The following is a 26,441-nucleotide window of genomic DNA, read 5'->3' as shown; positions in this document are numbered from 1 at the left end:
ATCTACAGGGTAACCTAGTCCCATGTCTGTGATCGCCACTGACTTGCTGTAGCACATGTTAGTAGCATGTATTAGGAGTGATTGTGTGAGGTGGCATGACACCAGCTGTGTTATTCTAAGCATTTGTGTTTCCATGCATTTGACATGGTTAGTGTTGCGTTATTTAAGCCCAATGTATTATTGAACATTGATTCCTAGGCGTGAACACGAGGTCTCTTCCTCTGATTCCTGATTCTGTGTCCAATGTTTAGGCTACTGTCTCTTATGTAATCTGTGCAGTGATGTCTGCATCACTGCAATTGCAGTGCACTGAAGTTTGTTAGTAACATTTGAGAGTCAATTAATGGGGAATTCCAGTGACATGTTTGTAGAAGACAACATTTGGATTATCCCATTCAGTTTGTTCCTTCTGCTCTAGTGCTCAGTGCGAGAAGAACAATCGTTAGTTAATAATGATGTGCTTCTTAAAATAAAGCATTATACATTCATTTTTAGGCCCATAATCATATTTCTGTCAAGGGGGGAAGACTGGGGAACATCTGCCTACCTCATCTTCATGACAAAATATATATATAATGATTACAAGCATATAATATGAACGTTAGCCCTAGTGTTTATTCACTTCTCTTAATCAGTATTCGTTTGAGAGCGTGCCATGCAGTTTGTGGAGAGCAATGCAATCACTTGAGTAGTATGGTAGATTTAAATCAGTAATAAAAGCTCTGGGGAAATTAACAAGACAAAACATTAACCACAGACTAAACATTAACATATATTAGCATTTTTATTACACCTGTAGAAATGTTAAATGTGCTTGGTTACTACTATTAAAAAGTTTATGTTCTATGCCACGTAATTTCAATGTTATATTTTGTTTTAAGACATTTGGAGTTTAATTAATCTGATTTCTATGGCAGCGTTTGAGTAATAGACATCAGGTTCACTTTTATGGTAACTTTAAACATAAGGAACATACTTGTTTTGTGTTTATAATGCTAATAATACATCTAACATTTAATAAAGTAGGTCGCTAAAACCGGGGGGAGGCGAGGGAAGGTCTCTTGTTTTATTGAAATCCTTTGGACTTCTGACAAAATTGGATTTCTAACAGCAAGAAAATAAACAGTAGTCTGAGGGCAATGAATCCAGTTCTATAAATACAGCACATTTTTCTTGAGGTCTGTGCCAGTCAGTTGTGTGTATAGCAGAATTCTCTATCAAATCATCCTTCAAGATACTGTATTCAAATCAGTTACAATGGTTAATTGCTTTTCATTTTAATGTGCAGTTTCTCCCAGAAGAAACTCAGAAATAGGTATAAAATGACATATGTGAACTTGAGAACAGAGAAGATTGCAGGAGGTAATCTTTAAAAATGAGGCCATTCCCTTGAGGAATAAAACCCTGTACCTTCATGGAAAAGAATCTATAAGCAGGAGAAATTCATACAGAAGACAAATGGAAACTCTATGTAAAGTTTAAGCAAAGGTCAAATGTTGCAAGTTATTCTTTAGAGCAAAGTGAAACTCGTGGTCTGAATAAAAAGGTAAAACATCAAACATCTAACAATCCACTCATTTCAATTCCAGGGGAAAGTTGATTATTTTTTTAAAAAATAGCTTCTAGAAAATTACTTTTAAAATGCACTTACTCTAAAGTGAATCTCTCAATGGCTTTAGGAGTTACACGTGTATTGTTTTGCAATGATTTCCTTATAAAATGTGCTGGTTTATGAGTAAGAAGACTCCCCCCCTCGCCTTCCCAAACTACCAGCTCTTGACGTGTCCTGTGATCTGAAAGTCAAGCTGGGTTCTCTGTGGTCATGCACTATGGGACCAATCCAGAGCTGATTGAAGTCAATGGGAGTCTTTCCACTGAATTCAGTGGACTTTGGATCACAAAGGCATGTTTTTACTTTTGTTTGTTTGTAATCATTTCTGTCCGTATTCCTTTACTTGGTATCACAAATACCTGTATCCCTTTTGTTAATCAACGTGTTTTAATTTTACCGCAAACCAGCTCGCTGCTTTGATTGAAGGTGAGGGTTGGTCAATCCCAGTTAAGTTAATAAACTGCTGTGTAATGTCTATTGAAAGGAGCAGCAAACTTGGTAAGTTTTTGTGGGTACTATGGTAAGAGGGGCTTGACCACTGCAGAGAAACACGTTTTGGGGAAGAACTCAGGACTGGGAGGATGCTGGTGTTACCCTGCAAAGTGAAGCCAGGGTGAAGTCAGGGTGCTGTGAGCAGGCTGTTGGCATCAGGTTCTTAGCCAAAGCTGCACAGCACAATGGCTCCCAGGGTGCATGGTGACACAACCACTTGCTGTTCTGGGATAAACCCCAAAGCATTGCAGCCAGGGAAGTGCAGGGGTTCCTCTGAGGGGAAAGTCAGTAGCTGATGGGTACCCAGCATACTGCATGAAGACAAGGGACGAGAATGTTTGGGACGTGACCAGACCCCGTGAGGCTCGCAGTCCATGATAGAACTAGTTTTCCAAAAAAAACCATTCATATGCAGCCATGACTGGCACCATCCTCCTTTACTCAGGTTTCACAAAAAGTGGCCCCTCTCTCTGCAAATACTTGTAAAGAAGTTTTCTGCTGTACTAGTTTGCATTTTCCTTAATGTCAACAGGAGGGGAACAGAACATTCAAATTCAGCTTGCTCTGCCACTTGTTCGTAGAGCTTGTCTACAGGGATACTTGAGAACATAAGAACGGATGTATGGTGTCAGAGCAATGGTCCATGTATTATGTTTTCTGACAGTGGCCAGTGCCAGACTCTTCAGAGGGAATGAACAGAACCGGGCAATTATTGAGTGATCCAGTCCTGGCTTTGGGTAGTCAGGGGCTTAGGGACACCTTGAGCATGGGGTTGTGTCTCTGACCATCTTAGCTAATAGCCATTGGTGGCCCTATCCTCCATGAACTTATCTAATTCTTTTTTGAACTCACTCATGCTTTTGGCCTTCACAGCATCCCCTGGCAATGAGTTGCACAGGTTGACTGTGCGTTGTATGAAGAAGTACTTCAATATGTTTATTTTAAACCTGCTGCCTGTTAATTTCATTGAGTGGCCCCTGGGTCTTGTGTTATGTGTTATTTTTGGTGACCTTCCCTGTTTGTTTTCCAATTCTAAAACATTTTTTTGAGATGAGGTGACCAGAACTGCACGCAGTATTCAAGATGTGGGCATACCATGGATTTATATAGAGGCATTATGATATTTTCTATCCATTTCCTAATGGTTCCTAATATTATGATACCCTTTTTGACTGCCACTGCACATTGCGTGAATGTTTTCAGAGAACTATCCACAGTGACTCCAGGATCTCTTTCTTGAGTGGTATCAGCTCATTTAGACCTCATCATTTTGTATATAGAGTTGGGATATTTTCCCCTGAGTGTCTTACTTGATATTTATCAACACTAAATTTTATCGGCCATTTTGTTGCCCAGTTATGCAGTTTAGTGAGGCTCGTTTGTAAATCTTTGCAGTCAGCTTTAGACTTAACGATCTTGAGTAATTTTTATTGTCTGCAAACTCTGCCACCTGACTGTTTACCCCCTTTTCCAGATCATTTATGAATATGTTGAACAGTACCGGTCCCACTACAGATCCTGGAGGGACCCCGCTATTTACTTCTTTCCATTGTGAAAACTGACCATGGATTTCTACCTGTTTCTTGTTTGTCTCTTAACCAGTAACTGATCCGTGAGAGAACCTTCCCTCTCATCCCAATTTGTCCAAGAGCCTTTGGTATGGAACCTTATCTGAAAGTCCAAGTGCACTATATCAACTGGATCACCCTTGTCCACATGCTTATTGACACCCTCTAATAGATTGGTGAGGCATGATTTCCCTTTACAAAAGCCATGTTGGCTCTTCCCCAACTTAGTGCATGGCAAACTGGGGAGTGAATCTATAGTGCACTAGCCTGCTACACTCTTACTGGCCTTGTGGGTCCCGCTTCTATATGCTGAAAGTGCCAGACAGCAGTATGGCAACCTCCAAAGTGCTCTAGGGAACTTTTAGTGTGTGGTAGCAGGGTCCACCCGGCTGGTTAGCACGTGGCAAGCTAGTGAGCTGTAGATTCACATCCTGGCTTGCTACGCTCAATGTCTCTGGGTAGACAAGCCCTAAGAAGAAGCGTTAACTTGAGGGATGCAGCTGTATTCAGGCTTTGTCTACACTGGTGTTTAGGATTTGATTCTCCACGACCCCCGCACTCTGGTGTATCTGCCGCTGTGCAAACCTCTAATGTAAACCCACTGCACTGGTGTAGTTTACCTCACTTTCTAACTTTCTCCTATGCACGAGCTGCCCCATAATAGGTTTCACCCCAGTGCAGCACATGTACACTAGAGGTTTGCCGCAATGCAGTTATATGAAGGCAGCTTTGCTCATGCAGGACAACCCCAGTGTAGATAAAGCCTAAGAGACCTGCAAGGGCCTGGCCCCTTCTTTCTTTGAAGTGCTCTCCTGGATGAGGCCGTTGGCACCCCGCCCCCTTCATTATGCTTCAGCGTGTTTTTATCAAGTCCTTGATCCAGCCTTATTCATGTCAGGATCAATAGTGTTCACGGACTTAAAGACCAGAGCTGCAAAAGGAGAGGGAATTGCACAGTGTCAGTGAAAAATCAAAGTTAAGTCCTCACAAATGACTGCTTAAAATACCTGACCTTTACCTGCTCCTCTTCTTTGCTTTAAATCCCTTACTGTCGGTGCAGGGATAGTGGTGGATCTTCCATATTTTGTTAAATTATGTACCACATTGCATTACACGGGCACGGGGATGACAGTATATCCGTGTTGTCCCCTTCTTTCGCTTTTCTGCCCGCTGCTGTTGAGCAAAATAACTGTTTTGAAGTGTTTGTTCTGCATGTGGCTCTTCAGGGAAATATACACAGTGTGTAAAAGAGAAGAGAGAGCGTGCTGCCAGAATGGCTAACTTGCTATTTTACTGTAAGTCTTCTAATATTGATTGCTTTCATAAAGCCCCATCTCCTGGAGTCATGTGATTATGTGAGAATCTCAGCTTTTTTAAAATTGTTTTTAGCCTTCATGCTTGTAGAGAAAAACTTGAAAATGTGGAGCCAAAAGGCTCCAAATCCAGAAGACAAATAAAAAGACCCCAAATGCATTACTTTAAAAAAAACCACATGATTTTTAAGCCAGTCTCATGATTTCCTGGGGGGCTGACACATTATTTTTGAGCACGTGGGACGTGGCAAGGCTGGAAAGGAAGCAGCTCGAAGTGCGATGGAGTGAAAATAGGAAAAAGTTAAGGACCAAAGAAGCAATGCTCTGAGAGCAACAGCAGCTGTGGAAAGAACGATGTCAGAAATGGGAGCAACAGCTGCAGAAAAGGCACCCGCGACAGCATGTCATCCCAGTACGGCTTAAACCAACAATTAAGAATCCAGGCTCATGACGTTCCTGGGCGGTTTATCTCTTTCTCGTTATTGTATTGCAGCCTGGGCAAACAAACTGTGCTGCTCTTGATAATGAAAGAGGTGACGTTACTAATTTATTTACTGAAGGAAATGTAGGATGTAATAGAATGGAATTAATCTCTTCTCCACCTTACTCATCAGATGGCGGCCGCACCAGGCAGTGGGTGTGCTTTTAGCCTCGAGCTTGTTGCTAACTGGTAGTTTAGCGGGCTAGCTTAGTTCACTGCAGTGTGAAGATAAATTAGGCAGTCCTAAGACTATAGATTTAAGAGCCTAACTGCAGGCCCCCAGCTGCCCTTGGAAATAGGATTTGCTAATAGTTTAAGTGCTAACACAATCTGAACCTGAGTGACATTCACCCACTGTCACCCTCTCAGGAGCAGCTGGATAGGGAAGGTCTGGAGAATGGGGGAGGTGGGTGTCACAAAATCAATGGAGTCAGCATGTTGTCTCCATGAATGAACCTGGGGAACTCTTGCACAATAAGTAACACGTTCTGATTGAGAGGCAAGTCCGCTGATGTAAACAAGGAGAACACAGGGTCAGGGCTAAATGAAGTTGGAATAGGAAAGCAATCTATTACTGTCCTGTCATTCTCCCACCAAGGGATAAGGGGAACAGATCTCCGTAGGTGCTGTTTTACAGCAGTCCACGCTCTGACGGGAGGATCTACACTGCAGAATGCATACAACTGCAGGGCAGCTGGTTCTGTGCTTACCGAGATACGAGAGTAGCTGCTTTCTTGAGGGGAGACCTGGGGAGGGAGGTCGATTTGTGGAAACCAAAACAGTTCCGGAGAAAGGCTCAGTTTCGAGTCATCTCCTGATTAGAAAAATGTTTGGGGGCGGGGGGAAAAGTTTCTAATTGTCCAAACATCCTGTATTGACGTTTTCAAACCAAAGTTTCATTTTTCAATTTTAAATGACTTCATTGTGAAATTTAATTAATTTATACTAAAAAAGGTAAAAAATCAAAATGGAAGCAAAATGTTGAAAAGACGTTTTAATCGACCTGATCGGAATTTTGTTTCCGAATGATCAGCTCATGTAAATGTTTGAGATTTCAACTTTTTATCCTGGGTCCGAATGGGGGGGAAAAAAAATCAAAATCTCAACCTTTCATGGGATGGGAAAATCATGCCCTCCCTAGCTCTACTTGAGAGCACGTGAGGCACCTCACTTTCTTTTCTTGCTACTTGCCCGGTTAACAAATCAATGTCTGATGAGCTAATTTGTGATGTTAACACAAGAGTTTGTGCGGTATTCTTTGGCTGCAGCCGCATTGTTTAATGTATTTACGGTACCAACTGGTTTTATTGTATTTCATATGTTGACCAAACTGAGCTCTGATTTCAGACTCCTGTTCCATGGACTTTGGTCCTCTGCAGAGGTGCAGGGGAATCGGGTTGCAGAATCAGGGCTTCAGGTTGTATGCTGATGTGAGGAAAACCCTCACTCAGTGGCCACTTCAGAAACTGGGGAGTTGATGTATATGCAGTTGCATCAGAGAAGTGGAGATGCCTCACCTTTTAGTCTGCAGTGGTACTGTAGAGTTTTACTGCTGATCATGCTACAGAAATTTCTATCACCAGAGGCTGACAGATTCAAAGAACCAGCACATGTACCAGTTCTTTTCACCTGTCATAAACTCTTCTAGTCTATGTAATTTGCTTTCCTCTCTCGATCTTTTACGAAATAATTTTTTCAAGTATTCAACCCAGTCCAAACTGCTGCAGTCAGTCTGTCACACATGAAACCCATTATCTCTCCAGATGCATTGTCTTTAGCTGGTGTCTTCTTGCATTGGTGGACAGGTCTGCATTGTCAAACAAGTCAAGCTTATGACCGCCTGGAAACCAAGCAGTCAGAGAGCAGCAGATGCTGTTCTGTGGTTTTCATCTCTAGCTATTTCCAGGGCCGCCCAGACGGGGGGGGGGCAATATGCCCCAGGCCCTGCAGGGGCCCCCAAATATAGTATTCTATAGTATTGCAACTTTTTTTATGGAAGGGGCCCCCGAAATTGCTTTGCCCCAAGCCCCCTGAATCCTCTGGGCGGCCCTGGTTATTTCTGGCCACATTTTCCATACCATAATTCTGTCCCATAGGCAGCAATAGGCTAAAATTAGGCATTGTGGCTCTGTGGTTCCTAAGATTGGCTGTAGAATAGTTTTAAGTCGAAACTTTCCATTGTCGCATCCCCGCAAAGTTAGCATGTAATCTGTACTAGTTGCAAAATCTGCAGGCAGATTATTAGCAACACTGTGACTAAACGAGTCAGATAACTCATTGGTTTGTCATGAGTCTTGCACTATTTGGTGCTGTACTGAAAGTCCCACCTCCTGGAGTCTAGTGATTACATACCAATTTCTGCTTATTTTTTATTTGTAAATAAATGAAAGTTTCTGTCCCTAATGGCTGTAGGGGATTGCTTAAAAGCATGAATCCTAAAGGCTCTCAAACCAGAAGACTAGTAAACAGAACCTGAAATGTGGTTTTTTTGTTTTTGTTTTTGTTTTTTTTTAAATCTCAGGGTTTTTAAGCCAGTCTCATGTTTTATTTGGAGCCTGACTTGTGATTGTTGAATGCTTCAGATTGACAATACTGTAATGTCCATTGCGTGAGCCAGGGTGGATGCCGGGGGCCCTTCCCCCTCTGCTGCACTGATCCCATATAAAATAGAGCAATTCTGGAGTAAACGCCTAAGAGCACAAGCTGTAGGTGTGCTTTCCAGGGGTGTTCATGTGAGTAACAAGCGAGCCCAGCCACAGTGAATCCATTTCTTCAATCGGAGTGAATGTTTGTGGGGAAACTCTGCGGTGTGCCCTCAGCTCTGGTAACAAGCCCGTTGGCTCATGCATGCCCTCGTCTGGCCAGGGCTCTCCAGAGCATCCCGAAGAGAGAAATCCACCCTTTTCCTCTCCGATCCCACTCAAACTCTGCTTTGAGGGCATAAGTGAGCTTTCAGGGAAGCACAGTCCTTCCACACAGAGGTGAAGCGATCAGAGGGGGCATACGGTCTGATGGGTAGTGGCTACCGATTGTGACAGGAAAACAAAATGATCTTTTTAAAGGGGTTGGCAACCAGAAATATTTAGTTCTTCTTTAACTCTGCCCTGATATCTGTATCTTATTTTGCTCTGACTTTCAAAAAGAAAGTGCTGAGGAACTTCTGAAGCACCACGGCTGATAACACAGAGAATATTTAACCTGTCAGTTTGGAATTCTGCCAGGAAAAGCTTACAGCTCAGGGTTTTGACAGGTGATTGCTCTCTCTGCATTGCCTTCGATCCCACGAGGCTGGTATCCTTACAAGAGCACTCTGTGATCTTTACAATTCTCTTTTATGAGCTTGTTTCAATCTTGGAGCAAAACATATTTGCAAGATTGGAGCGCTGTCCAGATGAACTAGTTTTAAAAAAAACTAGCCTCAAAGGGCCAGATCCTCCGCATACACCTCTGTTGGCTTTAACACTGAGTTACACCGGCTGAGGGTCTGGCCCAGAAAGGTCAGTAAAACCACCTTGCTCTTGGAAAACAGAACTTTATATTTCTGACCAGGAACTTCTGTAGAGGCACAAAACGCACAATCCTTCGACTTTTCTCTTCAAGCCCATTCAGAAAAAGCCTTTGTTACTATGTGAGAACCAGGAATAGATTGAGTCCAGCCTCCACAGTGGAAGAAATTGGTTGACATACTCGAGTTATTCTGCTCCAAGTTCTTTTGCTTTACAAGTTGCCCCCACAAATTCCTCTGGGGTAATGCAATGGGTAACATTTTCAAAAAGACGTAAGTGACTTGGGAGCCTACATCTGATTTTCACAAGTGTGACATAGGCCCAGATTTTTAAAGGTATTTAGGCACCTAACTCCTTATTGACTCCCAAGTCACTTCGTAAATGTGACTCTGGCTCCCAAGTCACTAAGGCGCTTTTGAAAATTTTACCCTGTATCTTTATTATGCTATTTTAAAAAAAGTATTCGTGTGGTGGAAAGTATATCTCTTAGTCTTTTGTTTCTAGCGTGTTGCATGTTGCATATTAGCTCATCATGCTTTTGTGTTGCTTTTTCAGATTAGCAAATTCTGTGGCCATTCTCAACAGAGACAGTATAGATCAGCTCATGACCCCGAAGACCTTTTCATTGACAAGAAAGTACGGAAGGTGGCTCACACAGAACACGAGGAAACCCTGTCCAGTCGGAGAAGGTGAGACTGTTTTGACTCTGAGTATACATGGCTGCTGTGTTTATGAGTCAGGAAACTACTCTGATGTAAAACTCTGAAATATACCCATGTGGGTGAGGGTTACATGTTTTCACGGCAATTGTATAAATGTCAATGTGTTTTTCTTTTAAGCATAAAACTGTCTCCTGATTCCCATCTTTGATATTCCAGGGGGCTGTATGAAACGCTGTTTTTAAAGGTTGCCAAGGCAGGTGTTAACCTTAGCCTGAAGCATGGCACACAAGGTTTCCAACCTTGTAGTACGGAGGGATTTTTTTTTTTTACCCAACACCTTTAAAACATCAAGGAATGTTCACAGCAGTTTCTAAGCGTTTGAAAATCAGAGCAGACGTCTGTGTTCATGGCATGGCACCCGGCACTTGTTCCAGCTAGGTTTAACTCAGTAAATAGAAGCCGTAATTTAGTGGGATCGTATTGGTATGAAGGGGAAAAACTCTTTTCCCTCTCATTGATTTTTAAAGCAGACTAGGCACGTGCGTGCACGCTTAGTTATTTATCAGCTGCAGAAATGAAATGAGAACATTTGATTTTTTTTGTAAACGTGGAAACGCTCGAAGATGACATGGACAAAGTCACCTGTAAATATTTACGGGGCCAAATTCTCATTGTGCTTTCAGTCGGGCCGCACTAGGGTGGAGTGAGAGGAGACTGCTTGTAAGTGTGTTATAAGCATCTCTGTTCCTCCATTATCTTCCCGTGTCAGCAGACTGCACAGGCTCTGGAAGTGATGCATTATTGTCATTTGAAGAGTATGGGATTTGATGAAACCCACTGCAACGTACTTAGGGCTTTAAGAGAGCCTGTACATACTGACATTGGAAGTGTTTCTCTCCTCCACTTTGCCACTGATGTTTCCCATCCTCCAGCTGTGAGGAGAGGATCACTTGCAGCTTCAGCCGACAGAAAACATTATTCCTTCCAGTGCTCTTCCTGCTGGATCTGATACCTAACGCTCCCTCGGTCTATAATAACATGATGGGAGCTGCTTTCAGGACAGGACCTCGTAGGAAATTGATGGCTACAAGATGAGAAATCGTCCTGGTTACACAAGAGGGGAAATGAAAAGGAAGGAGGGATGAAAGATTCTGGAACAAATGATCAAACAATCTGTCTGTAAGCACCTAGAGGATAATCAGGTGATAAGGAATAGCCAACATGGATCTGTCAAGAACAAATCATGTCAGACCAACCTAATTCCTTCTTTGACAGGGTTACTGGCCTAGTGGGTGGGGGGAAGCAGTGGATGTGATATATCTTGATTTTAGTAAGGCTTTTGACACAGTCCCATGAGACAGTCTTACAAGCAACCTAGGGAAATGAAGTCTAGATGAAATTATTATAAGGTCAGTGCACAACTGGTTGAAAACCGCACTCAAAGAATAATTATCAATGATTCGCTGTCAAACTGGAAGGATGTAAGTAGTGGGGTCCTGCAGGGATCTCTCTTGGGTCCAGTACTATTCAATATTTTAATTAATGACTTGGATAATGGAGTGGAGAGTATGCTTATAAAATTTCCAGATTACATCAAACTGGGAGCGATTGTAAACACTTTGGAGGACAGGATTAGAATTCAAAACAACCTTGACAAATTGGAGAATTGGTCTGAAATCAACAAGATGAAATTCAATAAAGACTAGTGTAATGTACATCACTTAGGAAGGAAAAATCAAATGAACAAGTACAAAATGTGGAGTAACTGGCTGAGCAGTTACAGAAAAGAATTGGGGATTATAGCGGATTTCAAATTGAATATGAGACAACAATGAGAGGCAATGGTGAAGAAGGCTAATATCATTCTGGGGTGTATTAAAACGAGCATCATATATAAGACATGGGAGGTCATTGTCCCACCCTGCTCAGTACTGGGGACGCCTTGGCTGGAGTATTGTATCCAGTTCTGGGTGCCATGATTTATGAAACATGTGAACAAATTAGTGAGAGTCATATAATTTAAGGCCAGAAAGAACCACCAGATGATCTCGTTAGACCTTCTGCATAACAGCCAGCATAGAACAAAGTATTCCCTCCCCCAGGACATTAGACTATTATGTGCCAAAGAAGAGCAACAAATCTGATAAAAGTTTTAGCAAACCTGACCTGTGAGGCATGTTTAGTTTTGAGAAAAGAAAACCGAGAAGAAATGTGAGAAGTGTTGTCAAACATGCTAACGGCTGTTATAAAGAGGGTGGTGATCAATTGTTCTCCATATCCACTGAAGGTAGCATGAGAATTATGGGTTTAATCCAGGAGCGCTGGAAGCTCCCTAGAAGTGGGGGGGGGCCACTGATGCCTAAACTATGTCCCCGCCCCCTATTCCACTCCTTCCCCTTGAGCCCCACCCCCCTCTCACTCTTCTCCACCCCATCCCCTGTTGCTCACCCTTAAGGCAGGTAAAATGTGATGGAGTCACATGGCCCCCCTGTTCCAGTGTCCCTTGCTTAATCTGCAGGAAGGGAGATATAGAATAGATATCGGGGGAAAGCTTTCTGGCTATAAGGGTATTTTGGTTCTGGAATAGGCTTCCAAGGGTGTCAGGGATGGTCTAGGTTTACTTGGTCCTGTCTCCGCACAAGAGGCTGGCCTAGATGAAATTTTGAGGTCCCTTCCAGGCTTACATTTCTATGGTTCTGTGAAACTGAATAGTGTGGGAAACAAGTAAAAAAAAGGGGAGATGGAAAAGGAGAAAAGAATGAGGGAAACCCAAGTAGGTAAGAAAATGCATCCCGCTGGAAGTGGTGCAAGTCTTTGGTCCGTCTCTGTCTCCAGAACGGTAAGTCTAGGTCTAGGGAAGTAACAGAGACTAAACCACCTGACCAGAGTTAGAAAAATTGGGGGTGGGGAGGAGAAAGGAACGAAATGAAAACTGGGGAAAGTCGAGTAGAATCAATGGGGAAGCAGGGTTGGCATGGGGGTTAGATGCACTGTAGTGCCCTGCACCTTGCCATGGACCTTGGGCGAAGGTTTCCGAAGTAACTAGTGATTTATGTCCCTCAATTTTTTGGGTTCCCACCTTCAGGCACCTTAAATGGGTCTTGTATTCGGAGGGTGAGTGCTCCGCATCAGTCGTGCCATAGGGAGCTATGTAGGTGCAATGTAAGGTGAGGGCTGTCCTTCTCAAGGGGCAGCAATTCAGCACAGAAATGCCATGAGAAGAACCTTGACTTATTTTGGGCTCCCGGATGGCCCCATGAAGAAAATAAAGCCTCCCAAGAAATGCATTAAGAACAAATGGCGAACACAAAATACTCTCGTGCCTGCCGAAAGTGAAGACATAAATCATCCCATGTATTTTTGCAGGGAAAGATGCTCAGGCTGTGTGACGTGTTTTTAATGACATTAGCAAGGCTTTTCTCTTTAACTAAAGCTTGTTCATTGGTGGAGATGAGGAGATAAATAGCACTGACATCTTTCAATAGCCAGAAAAGCTGCATTACGTTACTCCTCATCAATACCGTAGGGGAAGAAAAGGAATCATCTTCCGCTCTATCTCTGTTAGCTATAGAGGCTATGTGCACTGGCTGTGTGAATCTGATTAGGAGTGAAAAGCTGTATGCCTTATTAAAAATAAAGAAATAAAAAATTAAGGCTCTCTTTGATAGCATCCAGACATTTTTCTCTTTGTTTTGTCTGCCCCCAGCTGGGTGGTTTGTAGCTCACAGCTAATCTCTGTAACAGCTTACTTCAGTCTGAAGTGGATTCACTGCTTTTCAAATAAGGAGTGGTACGTGCCAAAAGGCAGACGGTACCAGTCCAGGGACGATTGATGTTGCACGAGCGCCCGCAGGCTCCAGGCAGGTTCAGAGGCGCTTGGTGCCGTACAGACACGCACAAGAAGATAATCCCTGCTCCCAGGTCGACGACATGCTTACAGATCGGGAGCCAGCCAAAATACAAGGGGGAGGAGAAGGGTCGGAGGAAGGGCACCATCTGGTCTGATGCACATGCCTTGTGGTTCAACAATATTGATGTAAGGGATCGAGCAAATCTCAGCATCCCCCCTTCCTTATGGAGCTTAGATCTCCACCCCCTCACCCAGCCCATTAAAAGAGCGCTCCTGCAACCCCAGACCCCATTGCTTTATAGGCTATGCTCTGGTTGTATTTCATGCATTTTGCCTTGATTTGTTTTAGTTATTTTCCATTTGTTTTCTTTCACACACACCCCCACCCCCCGAGTTAAACACACTCACTGCTCGGCCCTGTTCTCCTGCCACCCTGCAACGACCCCTCGGTCCCAGCCTTCAGTCCAGAGTCAAAGGTGCACTTTGTGGATGATGCCCTGGGGAGCAAGCGGGAGAGGGGGGAGGAGGGAGGCGACAGAGACAGTCACAAAGTACCCCAGAGCCTAGGGGGAAGGTGTGCTGCTCTGGGAGCCAAGAGGCCTTGAGTCCGAGTAATATTCTGGTGCCCTTCGTAGCTCAGCACAGAAGAGTTTTGCACGACAGCTGCTTGGTGTCCCTATTTTGTCCCCATAAAGGAGACAACCCTAAGCTGAGAGCAGCTGAACATCCTGTTCGGTCTCCCCTGGCTGCATGTCCAGCAGCAGCCAGAGTCTTCCGGGGTTCAGGCCCCTTCTCGAGGCGTGATGGTGCTGGGGCTTCTGCTCCACATTGCTCTGTTGTAGGCTAGCTGCCCGGATCAAGTGACCTGAGGGTCCTCTGTGCTAGGTACAGGGGCATGAACTGGGGCTCTGCCCAGTTCACGTCCACCCCACCTTCTGCATCTCTGGCGACAGCTGGTCTCCTTCTTCCCTCCTGGAGAAAAATGTATACGCTGCTGGCCTCTTCGATTGCAGGAAGCGGATGGGACTCGGACCTGTATCTGCAAATCTCTCACAGTCATACATGTGCAGAGGCCAACAGGCTTTTGCAAAAGCACGTAGTTGTATGTCTTTCTACCCTGTGTGCAGCAGCAGAGCGAGGCTGGCCAGCTGTCCTGTGTCTGGAGTCGTCTGTCTTGATGGACTTTTGGGCCTTTAATCTTGATGTTCTCCCGTAAAGCAGTTCATTTGGATTCTTAAATCTGCCTTTGCAATCTATAGGGCGAGAGGTAGACTGGACTCATATAAAGCCCCAGAACTGAATACACCCCGCTTCGGGAAACGTTGTGTCCAGTACTGAATTTGGCTCTTTGTTACGTATTACGTAGCATGCATTGTGCATGGACGGTAACTGCCTGTGTTATCAACTTGGCCACGTTTTACTACAGTAGTTAGTTACAAATTCGGGCCGTCACCCTGCAGACGCAAGCGCTTAACTTTACCCGGGTGAGTAGTCCCATTGACTTGTGAGGCTACTCGTGTGTAAAGTGAAGCACGTGTGTAAATGTAACCTCCTGGTGAGTGTGTGTTACAGGTCCCAGCTACCGAGCCGTAGCTCTTCAGCTCAGACTGTCACAGCTCATGCTTCGAGCACTGGAGGTCTCTGACATAATCCTCAGTGTGTCTAGCCACGGGGAAGACTGTCACCTAACTGTTTGCAGGATCAGGGCTGTCGAGCCCTCTGCTTCTTGCATCCTTTGAAACCAGGGGGAATTTTGCCTGACTAAGGAATGCTTGGATCTGCCATTTGAGAGTAGCTGACATGACCTGACTAAATGACATAGAGGGTGTGATGCAGAGTGGCAGAAGTCTCCATAAACAAGGCTGATGCTTCACCCTTAACTTGTCATGGTGCTCCTTGCAGGTAGGAAATTATGCACGACTTCTGTACACATTGGTTGCTAGAAGCAGCCGTGTGAGGCCTGCTGGTAAAACATGCTGAACTGACAATAATCTGTTCCTCTTTAACGTATACCTTTTTGCTTTCTTTTCAGGGAGCTCATTATGAAACTAAAATCTCACAGCAGTTTTTATAGCAGCTTGCCGGAGTACATCTGCAGCCACGGCTCTGCTGTTCAGAATGACACCCTTTGCTGGAATGGACAAGAAATTGTGGAGAGGTGAACAATTGTTTTTTTTCTTCTCAGTGCTCCTCATAAGCAGTTAAATGTGCATGTCAGTGTTTGTCGGACTGGGGCCTACTGAATTCATCAATGTCTGAGGTTTCACAAATAGCTTCACTGACAATCTTCCTTATTTATACAAAACTTAAAAACGATCAGACCAGAAGCTGAGTCTGCTGCGTGATGTGTAGCAGAGCGATGGAGCAGAGAGGGGCCCAAAACTACCTCTGGGGAGGAGCAGAAGTTACTCTTCATGCTTTATTGAGCTATGGAAGCCACTCTGTGTGTAACACATGCTGCTGTGACCCTGTGGAGAACAGGATGGGTGGGTGTTGACCAGTCAGGAACAAACATGAGGAACACTCCCTTTGGAAAGGGCTTAATTCTGTGACAATTTAGGTATCAATGAGGTTGTAGTTACCCTTTTACCTTTGGTGTGGTTTCACGCAGATGGTTATCTGAGCTACTGAGTTTTGGTATCAAGTATCAGAGGGGTAGCTGTGTTAGTCTGGATCTGTAAAAAGTGACAAAGAGTCCTGTGGCACCTTATAGACTAACAGACCTATTGGAGCATAAGCTTTCGTGGGTGAATACCCACTTCGTCAGATGCATGTGGTAGAAATTTCCAGGGGCAGGTATAAATGTCCAGGCAAGAATCAGTCTAGAGATAACGAGGATAGTTCAATCAGGGAGGATGAGGCCTCTTCTAGCAGTTGAGGTGTGAACACCAAGGGAGGAGAAACTGCTTTTGTAGTTGGCTAGCCATTCACAGTCTTTGTTGGTAATACATCTTCTGGGTTTGTGCTGACTTTCTTTCAACTTGAACATCTGACCTTCATTCTAGAATGAACCATTAACATTAGGAAATAGACAAATACTAAGTAGGTTCCCTTAATTCTGTCCTCAGATGCACTTCAGTGTGGACTGCATACATTCATGTGTGTGTGGAATTCGGTTTTAAGCGCTGGGCCAAATTCATCCTTGGTGTCACTCTGGGATGTCAGCAGAGTATCAACCACGGTGGTTCTTCCCCATTCTGTTTTCTCCTGCTTCCATATGTAATATATTAAGTTATATTCATTGCTTCCCTGGGTGTTGTGACAATTATCTGTGAGACTGATGGTGAATGATAAATGCAGGGTTAATATTACAAAGGAAAACACTGTCTTAATGAAAAAACTTCTTCTTTTTTTCTTTTGCAAAACATTGGTCCCGAGAAATGTTCAAGAATGTATGAACTCAGCATAGTAATGCTTATTATAATTACACGTACTATCACCAGACTGCTCTTCTAATAACCCTACTTTGCAAAATGTCCTTTACTATTAAAGTAGTTTACATAAGGAAAATAATAGAAATAATATCAAGATGTGGCAAAAATAATGTAGAGTGTAAAGTATGGCTTCTTCTTGGTTGGTAACCTAAGGAAATAATTAACTTATACTTGCAGTACTGACCCGAAACACTGAAGGGACCAGAAAATGACATCAAACTATTTTTTAAAAGATTACTCAAGCATAGCCGATTATGCATTTAATAATATGAAGTTACTTTGCCTCAGGAAAAATGTGCCCTCTCTCTGTACCTTCTTTTGGAAAAACTTTTGTCTCCATGCCTAATGAAAAGAACAATTCAAAGAGGATTTGAAAAAAATATTTCTCTGCTTCTTAATTAAAAAGCACATGAAATCATGCTATTAAACACTGAAGCCTGGAGAATGTGAAATGTTTAAGTACAATGAGGTCTTTGCAGATCAAGATTGAAATTCTACGATCTTGGTTCTGCTGTCCTAACTCAGACCACACAGAGTCCCAGTGAAGCCAGTGGTGGAGGACTGTGCTGTCAGTGTGGGTCCTGGTTTCAGACTCAGATGATGACCCATGTGGGCAGGATCAATATGGCTCCGTACGATGGAATTTCTTTTTCAGCTTAAAATACCCAGACATGTACATTTAAAAAAAAAAAAAAACCCAATGTTAAAAGGTCACCCAAGTTGCAGAGTCACTCACTTAGAAATTAGGAAATACCTGAACGAAGGTTGCCTATGCAATCCTAATTTGGCCTCCTTGTGCGTATGCATCATGATGCAGTCTTCAAGTACAGGCTCACATAGTATTTGTTCTACAAGACACCTGCCTTAGTCAGGGCACAGGATGGACAATGAATGAGACGGAGGGTTGCAAGAAGAAAAGGGATGCATTTTGTGGGTAAGGCGACAGCCCACCAAGAGAAGAGCTGGGTTCTAGTCCTGACTATTCCAGGCTCTGCCACAGATTTGTGATGTGATGTTGGGTACAGCTGTATCGTATGGGTAAGGACAAAGGGGCCAAATTAAGGGTGAAAAGGCAACCTTAATTCTGACATTTACTTGAATGCTTAACTTTGGAACCTTTATGAAAATTCTATTATGGCAGTACCTAGGAACCCCAATCAAGGATCAGGGCTCCATTGTGTTAGGTGTTATATAGACAAAAAACAAAAAAGCCCGTCTGTGCCCCAGAGAGCTTACAGTTTTGGTGTAGGACATGACAGGTGGCTGAAAAAGACAGACAGGGTGGGGAGGGGAGTTGGGAGGATGGAGGTAACAGTAACGTGAACAGAGTTTAGCAGAAAACCAGAAGTTTCTCTTCCCACTTGCCTGGCCACTGAATTAATAATGAAATGAACAACTTTGCAGTGCCATGAGGAAAGCTATCTCCAGCACTGTTCTTCCTCAAGTGAACACGCTGCTATCTGTTGTCTTCTCCCTCCCACTCTACCTTGTCAAACACACGTCACCTCCTCTGCCAGCTTATCTGAAATATTAACAACAACCCTCTTCAGAGCCCAAGTTTAAATTTTTCACTCTGAGCTATGTGACAGCGATGGCAGACGAGTGCGAAAAATCGGATCCCCTTGCAGAGATGTTAGTGGTGTCCTCTGGAGGACAGACCAACTGCTCTGTGTAGCAAAGCACTTGCTAACTTGTCATGAATTGGTGTGGATGGTGGCTTGCATGGGGGCTGCTTTGCATCTGTCCTGCTGGAGAGGCAGTACTGAGATGCAGAAAACCTCAGAAAGGACCAAGGTTTCATGGAACTCACATAGACGATCAGAAAATAGGTCAACAACGTTGTGTCTTAGATTTATTTACCTTCTTCCTGCCTCATGTTTTAAGCATATACAACCCTAACATGTCCTGGAATGACTGTCTGACTTCTCCGTGGGTTGGGAGTGTGAGCAGTACACAAAGGTGTTTCCCTTACTGGAATTAGAAATAGAAACTAATCTGAATAAAGTCAAACTAATAAAAATAAATGACTCTTCTCTCCTCATTCCCATTTACAGAATGAGTTTTAAATTGAAATAAGAATGATCTCATTGGTTAATTACTGTATCTGAGGTGTTCAAGGGTGACTAGTGATTTTTTTTTTTTTTTTTTTGCTGCCTCAGTTTTGGGAGTACCCAAATTGGGATCCCTTAAAGGGGCCTGTTTTCAGAACACGAGTGCTCAGCCTGTCTGAAAATGAGGCTCCTTCAAGGTGTGTCTAGTTGGGCTAGTCACTAGTCACTTTAAACAATCTTGGACTTTATTTTCCCCAAGCAGGGTGAAACCTAAAAAACATCAGCTGTACGCTCTAATTCTTCCAGCATAACTTCACCTGTCCATGTGCTAGGCTGATGCTCGTTTGTGATTTCCCCTAGACCTGGCTTTCAGCTTTTTACAAGAAATACTGTATTTCATGAACCTTGGAGTCAGCTTCCGGATATTAGTCATTTATCAGCTGGTAGCCATCCTATGCAGCTAACTACTGGGAGAGCTGAGAAAAGAAAGTCCTGACCTAGGGTGTCCATGTACTTAGAATGCAAAAATTCTGTCACCTCATTTTTATATTTCTCTCTGTTTCCCTGGCTTTTTGATGCTGCCACCCAGATGCAATGCTTGCCTGCTCAGATACTCATGAGTGAAGCATACAGCAGGCTGGACAAGAATAGACTTTCCTTCTTCCTTGTGGTTAACCTGCTCCATGTACCAGAGTTGGACTGGAGTCAGCAGAGACACATTCATAACTGCTACATTGCTAAGAGAGTCCTGATACTATGGAGAAAATTGTCTAGGTTCAGGTTTTCCGATTACTTAAGCCTTATCCACATTAGGGACAATTCATTACAAGTGTCCTACCCTTGCTAAGCAGGGGTCGGCACCACCATGTTGCATGACGGACACTTGACAGAATTATCATACTTAGTGATGGCCATTGTTGGGGGGTTATGTCATTCAGTCATTCAATTTTTTGAAAAAATTACCATGGACCTCAAAATCTTTACCATGGACACGGTGCTGACCCTTGTTGCTAACACTGGTGCCTCTGCCTGGACCCGTTTTAAATTCCATGTCAGTTAAAGCTGCTCAAAGCTGTTCTAATTAATGTGGTATTTAAAAAGGTGGCCGTTCAAAGCCGCCAAAGGGACTGAGCTATTACACGGCGTGCTGGGGAGCTGTGGGCAGGTGATTCAGTTCCTGGGGTGTGATAGCAGCACAGTTACGTGATACGTTTCTTTATCACATCCATGTATTTGGTATGTGTGAGCACATTTGTCTGTGGTTATAGATAATTTCTGTAGGATTGGAGGCTGCTGTAGTAGCCACGTCTCTAATAGGGTATCTTAGCAGAAGGGGCCTCTAGGCGTTTGTCCAGTGTAACCCTCTGCATTGTGGCAGGATTTATTGATTATTCTTAACCCATTTGAACGTGGGAGTATCTAGTCCAGCAATCAACAGCAAGTCCACACCCTCCCTTGTGAGCTTGGTCAAGTGCCTCGGTCCTGAGGATAACATTTATCCTACAATCTAACCTAAACTGGCCCTTCGGCTCCTTAAACCTCTTCACTTCTTGTCCTCTTGGTTAGTACTGGCTCTGTCCTATTTATAATATTGCTTTATGTATTCGCAGACCACTGTCATGTCCCTCCTTTTCACAGGCTAGATATGCCCGGTGCGTTTAGCCTTCCCAATGGCTCTCATTTCCCAAATCATTTATCACATTTTTCATTTCTCTCCTCTTAACCTCCTCCAGTTTGACTGAACACGACACTCCCATGTTGGCCTAATTATGGCTTAGCAGGGTGGACTGTTTGTCTTGCTTTTCCCTCTGGTGTTCCTGTTAGTGCAATGTGACGTCGCCTTTGTGCTTTTCACAAGTACATCAGGGCCGCCCAGAGGGGGGGGGCAAGTGGGTCAATTTGCCCCAGGCCCCGCAGGGGCCCTGGCCTGGTGGCGGTCTGGGTCTTCGGCAGCATTTCGGCGGCAGGAGGCCCTTCAGTCGCTCCGGGTCTTCGGTGGCATTTCGGCAGCGGGTCCTTCAGTGCTGCCGAAGACGCGGAGTGACTGAAGGGCCCCCCTGCTGCCGAAATGTCGCCGAAGACCCGGACCGCCGCCGGGTGAGTACAAGCGCCGCAGCTCCCCCGCTTTGCCCCAGACCCCCTGAATCCTCTGGGCAACCCTGAATGTAGATCCTTGGGAGTGGCACAGAGGGATGATTGCAGGACGGGGAGCCAGGAATCCCTGAGTTCTAACCCCAGCTCGCATACTAGCTCGTACTGGGTATTTGCCTGAATTTCCCCATATGTAAAATGAGATAATAAATACAATGGGTGAAAATCTCATCTGCTATAAGGCAGACCACTACTGAAGTCAAAGGAGCTGTGGAAGCAGAGAAAGAACGGACAGGAAGGGGATGCAATGCATGACAGTTCTTTCTCTGCTTCCACAGAGCTATGCTTATTTACATCGGTCGAGGATCTGACCCAACATTTATCTACTCACAGGAATGCTTTTAGGATTAATAAATTGCTGGGTAGATGACAAGCACTGTCGATTATAAAAATTTAGTGTTCCTATTGACTGACTCATCCCACTTTGCATATTGGATTATTCTTTCCATTGTGACCCACTTTGTATTTCCCTTTATTGAATCTGATTTTATAGACTTCAGTCTAGTTTTCTTATTTATCAAGATCGTACTGTCCAGATCCGAAAAGAATTTGTTCTCCTTCCTAACTTGGTATCATGTGAATTTGATTAGTGGGTTGTCATCCTGATGGCCTCTTTCTTTGTCTTATTTTTGTAACATCAGCTGGTGCAGCACTATCAGGAAGTACATGCATGTTGCAAAGATGTGCAGTCTTCGAAAGAAGTTGATTTTTCTAATCAGATTCCCTGGGCATGAGTGTCTTCAACTGTGCAGTTGCTACACAGTAGAAGAAAATATGCTGGAAGTATTAAGAAAAAAGAAATGCGTAACAAAACACTCCTTTAAGGTATATTAAAATGTGTTAGACGCTGACGGGAAGCACAACATTCGCAGAAAAGGCCCATTCACTGCGCACTTGCCAGCCTGTGAGAAGTGTTGCTGTGTTTTATAGAATAACTTTCTAATTTAAGGTTTTTATACAGAGTGTCAGGATTTCACAGCATTTAATTTTTAAAGCCTATTAAAAGTTCAGATTCTTAAAGTTTAATAATCTGCTTATACTGGTATATTCCTTTAAAGCTCCTCTGAATAGCACGTCAGACACATTTATCCTTTGCAAAACTTTTAAGCAAATTATGCAAGTATTATCATTTCAAAGCTGTACAAGACAAATTCTACATTAACCTAAGTTATCTGTGCGTCTCTTAATCCTCACTCCTTTTAAACTGTATCCAAATTAACATAGTCTTAGCACCCCGCTAAACTATCCTGATTTCACTTCCTGCAGGGAAAAGTTTCAGATTTCCTTTTTATTGCCAATATATTCAGGGTTTTTTAATTGTACAAATAATAAACAATCAAAGCACAGCAGGACGCCAGAGAGAAATGTGTGTATTGTAACAAGGATGATTCCATGCCAATAATCAACCTTCAACTCCTGAAGAGGACGGTTATTTCTGGCGATGTTACAGAATATCAGGCACAGTGGAGTCCCATAAAGGAAGGGGATTTTATAACTTTTTAGATACATAAAATAAAGTTTCCTAGCATATGTAAGCTTTAATTAGGCAAATGTACTGGGTTGTTCAGTGGTTGTTCCCAGGAGTATCTTAAGAATGGAGATCATGGGTGTCTCTCTAGATATATTAAACATACCTGTTGATCCAACGGCCGACCAACACTTCCATCATGAGTATGTCTCTAACGTTGTTGAACTAAAGTTAAATGAAGCGATAAAGAGTTTGTACCATCCCCAGTGTTGCCAGCTCTCATGGTTTTATTGTGACTCTTGCCATATTTGGTGGGAGTGTTTTGTTTAAAGTCCCTGCTCCTGGAGTCAGGCTGTTACCTGAGAATCTCAGCTCTTATTTAAAACACTGTAAGGAATGCTCACCAGCCAGATGTGATTGAATGGCAGTGCCTGGTGGGGGCAACGCACACCCCCTTGGTTGCCCTGTTGCGACAATCAGTCAATGGGGCTATACGTCTGAAAGGAGGGCTTTCGTTCGGTGGCCCGGGTCTCTGCAAGAAGCTCTTGGTGTGGCTGATTGGGATTCAGGGCAGTTAATGTTACCAAGCAAAATAGAAAAGACCCCCCCTTCCAGTTTGGCTCGAGGTCTGGCAATACTGTATCCCCCAGGAGAAGGTGAACACTTCAAAGATGCCAGGCCAGGCCCCCAGCTGGTATAAATCGACAGAGCTCCATTGGCTAGAAGAGGTCCTGCAATGCAGAGCACCTTTTGATATTGCAGAATTGGTGGCTGTTGATGTCTCAGGATCCATTCCTATGGGTCCTCTTTCCTTAAAAGGCTTGCCTACACATGGAGCAGTCGGATTCTATTGCATTTGGTGTCGCCCCGCACTACCAAGAAACTAAGGTTCAATGAGGAGCATCAAAGTGAAGAAATCAAATATACCAGACAGGACATTCTGCTCCCTTCTAGCCGGCTTAAAATGTGCAGCTGCATTAGAATAACTACTTTGTAGCCAGGAGGCAGGCATAAATTAATTGGTGTTTGAATGAAACGGTTACTTTCCTTTTTCATATATAATACTTTACATTTGACTTGCAGGATTATTTTCTGTAAATCATACATTGCACTTCAGTAATTTATCTCCACACTTAGCACCGCCGAGTTGGCTCCAGCTGTCTCTTTGCATTTCAATGCTAAAGCAGATTCTGTGGGGAAGAAAAACACGCCACTACATTTATTGTCATACATTTAAAAACCATTTTGTTGTCTGGACTCCCGTGCTTTTACCTGGGGGTAAAACTTGCTGGGAACCCCATTGGTTCAAGCTAATGAAGCTGGAGTGGGAAAGCATTTGCAAAGGTGAGAGTTTTGGATGTGGGGGTTGGGGCGAACCCCTTATTTGGGTTTAACACCAAATATTTATGACTTACGAATGAAAGATTGATATGTAACCCTTGCAAGGCTTTAGCTTGGTAATGTTTTCATCATGTGATTATCTTTAATTATCTTTAGTGACAGCCATGTCTCAACACACTTTACAACAACGGGACATTTCTCCTTTTGAGATTATCTTGTCACAAACAGTAGCTCCTACCCAGGAACTATGGGAGGGAAGCCCGGGTTACTTTGCTGACTGACATCCTACTACAGGGTACCGCATCAAAAAGGGAGGGATCTTTGGGTTTGTGCTGCCTATGAAGTGGAGGCCGGGCACATGCTCCTGTTGTAGCATCGGTGTCTCAAAAGGCAGGGCCCCAGTCGGAGCTCAGAGGACTTGAATAATTTACGCCAGATAGCAGTATATTCGTCTGTGCTGACAGCGTCCTTAGAGCACGGGATCTGTATCAGGGCTCGTTAGTGCTCATGTATGGAACAGACGCAGCTGCAGAACAGCTCCGATTCAATGGAGAGTTAAGTTGGAAACGTTCTGCATCCGTCACTAGGTGCCTTTCTGCATCTGTCTTGCCTTCATCCCTTGGTCAGTTTGGCCCGGAGACTTCCCGTTGCTCTCACTCAAGGCAATGCAGGAACAGCCTGGCCCTCTTTGGCCCTAATTCAGCAAGGCAGCTAAGCACATGCCAAATGCTGCCCCTGCTCCGCAAAACACTTTATTCTTAGACAATAAATTTGCTGTAAATCTATAAGGTGAGGTCATGCAGTCCCTGCTTGTGCAGTACCATGGCCACTGTCACGCTAATTAACACTCAGTACACTCACTTGCTGAGTTGAATGGAAAGACAAAACAGGAAGTTACTGGCAGGATTCTCTGAAGTCACAGAGCCCTGGGAAAAAGGAGGGTGTTTTTGCTGTTGGTTTGCCTATACTTTTATTTTCAGTGAGTATGGTTGCAGGGCTGGCTTTAGGACCCAGTAAGCCCTCTAGCTGTTGATGACTGTCAAGTGGGCGGCACCTTGGGAGACCAGGCTGCAGGGATGATGCCCACAGCCCTTTCCAGGCAAACTGGGATTTCAGGACTGTTTTTCCTCCTTCCCTTACTGAAGCGAAGTTTCAAACTCTTTCGGCTCACACACCATCTTTGGGTGTGCTCAAAAAAGATGCCCAGGCGCACTTCATACAGTTCTGCCACTCCTTAGGGGCAGCCAGGCTTCCGGAAAGCCATTACCCCTCTGCCGTGACACTGATGGGGCTCTGCCATTGACCTTCCCTCCAGCTGAACTGCGAGAATGAAGGCCGCGGCTCCGCTAAACATCATGGGTACGATTTTCAAAAGCACCGAGTGACTTAGTCAAGTGTCATTTTCAAAAGTGACATAGGAGTTCGTCACTTAACCACTGTTTGTGCCTTTGAAAATCTCTCCCTGAGGATCACTGAAAGTCAGTGGGACTCAGGCTCCTAAGTCACATTGGCACTTTTGGAAATTTTACCCGAGGTGCTTAAAGTTAAGCATGCGTTTAAGTGCTTTGCTGAATAGGGATGGAGTGAAACATGCTTAGAAGCTCTTACAGCATCTGCGTCACTGTCTGCCTGGGGGACCTGACTCCATCCCTAGGCCAAGGAAATGCATTTGGGATGTCTGTTTTCTTTGTGTTAATGATCCTTTCAGCTTCAGAATAGCTGGAGATGCACTTTGAGCCTCACAGCTCTGATTGTCAGAGCCCATAATTCCCGTCAGCTCCAAAGGGAGTGGCAGAGATTGGGCTCCCTGAAAATCAGGCCTTGCATCCGGTGGGATACGTGGGCTTTATAAACTATTCCTAGATTCAGAGGTTGAGGTCAGAAGGGACCATTCGATCATCTACTCTGACCTCCTGTCTCCCACAGGCCTCTGTATTGAGCCCAATAACTGTGAGTGAGGAGGTGACTCAGCCTCTGTCCTCGTGCCTTTCCTCCTTTGCTTTCCTGTCGCCCCTTCCTTTTGCATAAAAGCCGGGAGTTTGTCCCCTGACAAGGCGTGTACCCTTTTCCCATGGGTGGAGGCCAGGCTGAAGTCTCGTGAGCTGGAGTGTAATAGCAGGGCAGGTCTGGTTGAAAGCCTTGTGCATTTGGGTACAGCCCAGTTTGCAGGACAGTTCTAGGAAGAACCCCTCCTCCCCCCAAGGGGAACCTCCTGGAGTTTCCCCCCAACATTCAGGTCTGTCTTGTGGGTTTTCCTGTGCGGGAGAGTAGCTTGGACATTAGAGTTTGTCTACATTGCATCGTAAACCTGGGTCTGTGGGACCTCAGCTTGTGGACTCTGTGTTCCCAAGCCCACACTTGAGCATCCTCACTGCATTGCAAAACTCAGGTTTTACAATTGCGGGACCCACAACTGTGCTAGGGTCCATTCTGTGGGACGCAGACCGTCTGACTCGGGTCTGCAGCTTGAGCGGTGTCCACACTGCAAAATATAGGGCTTGGATCCGAGCCC

The 26,441-nt window shown here is 44.2% G+C and overlaps 1 protein-coding gene across 2 annotated transcripts in view; it reads left to right on the top strand.

The window, feature by feature from the left end:
* The window catches only part of GPC3 (glypican 3), a 265,507-nt gene that overhangs the window by 156,553 nt on the left and 82,513 nt on the right, over positions 1-26,441 (top strand). For both annotated transcript variants that reach the window (XM_054040724.1, XM_054040725.1), the window contains exons 4-5: positions 9,528-9,661; positions 15,517-15,642. In XM_054040724.1, the coding sequence (XP_053896699.1) occupies positions 9,528-9,661; positions 15,517-15,642 (260 nt within the window). The remainder of the gene's footprint in view (positions 1-9,527; positions 9,662-15,516; positions 15,643-26,441) is intronic.

Source organism: Malaclemys terrapin, chromosome 9, assembly GCF_027887155.1.
Source record: "Malaclemys terrapin pileata isolate rMalTer1 chromosome 9, rMalTer1.hap1, whole genome shotgun sequence".
In the NCBI taxonomy this organism is placed as follows: domain Eukaryota; kingdom Metazoa; phylum Chordata; order Testudines; family Emydidae; genus Malaclemys; species Malaclemys terrapin.
The sequence above is the reverse complement of the archived record's forward strand: the minus strand, read 5'-3'. Positions and strand labels throughout refer to the sequence as shown.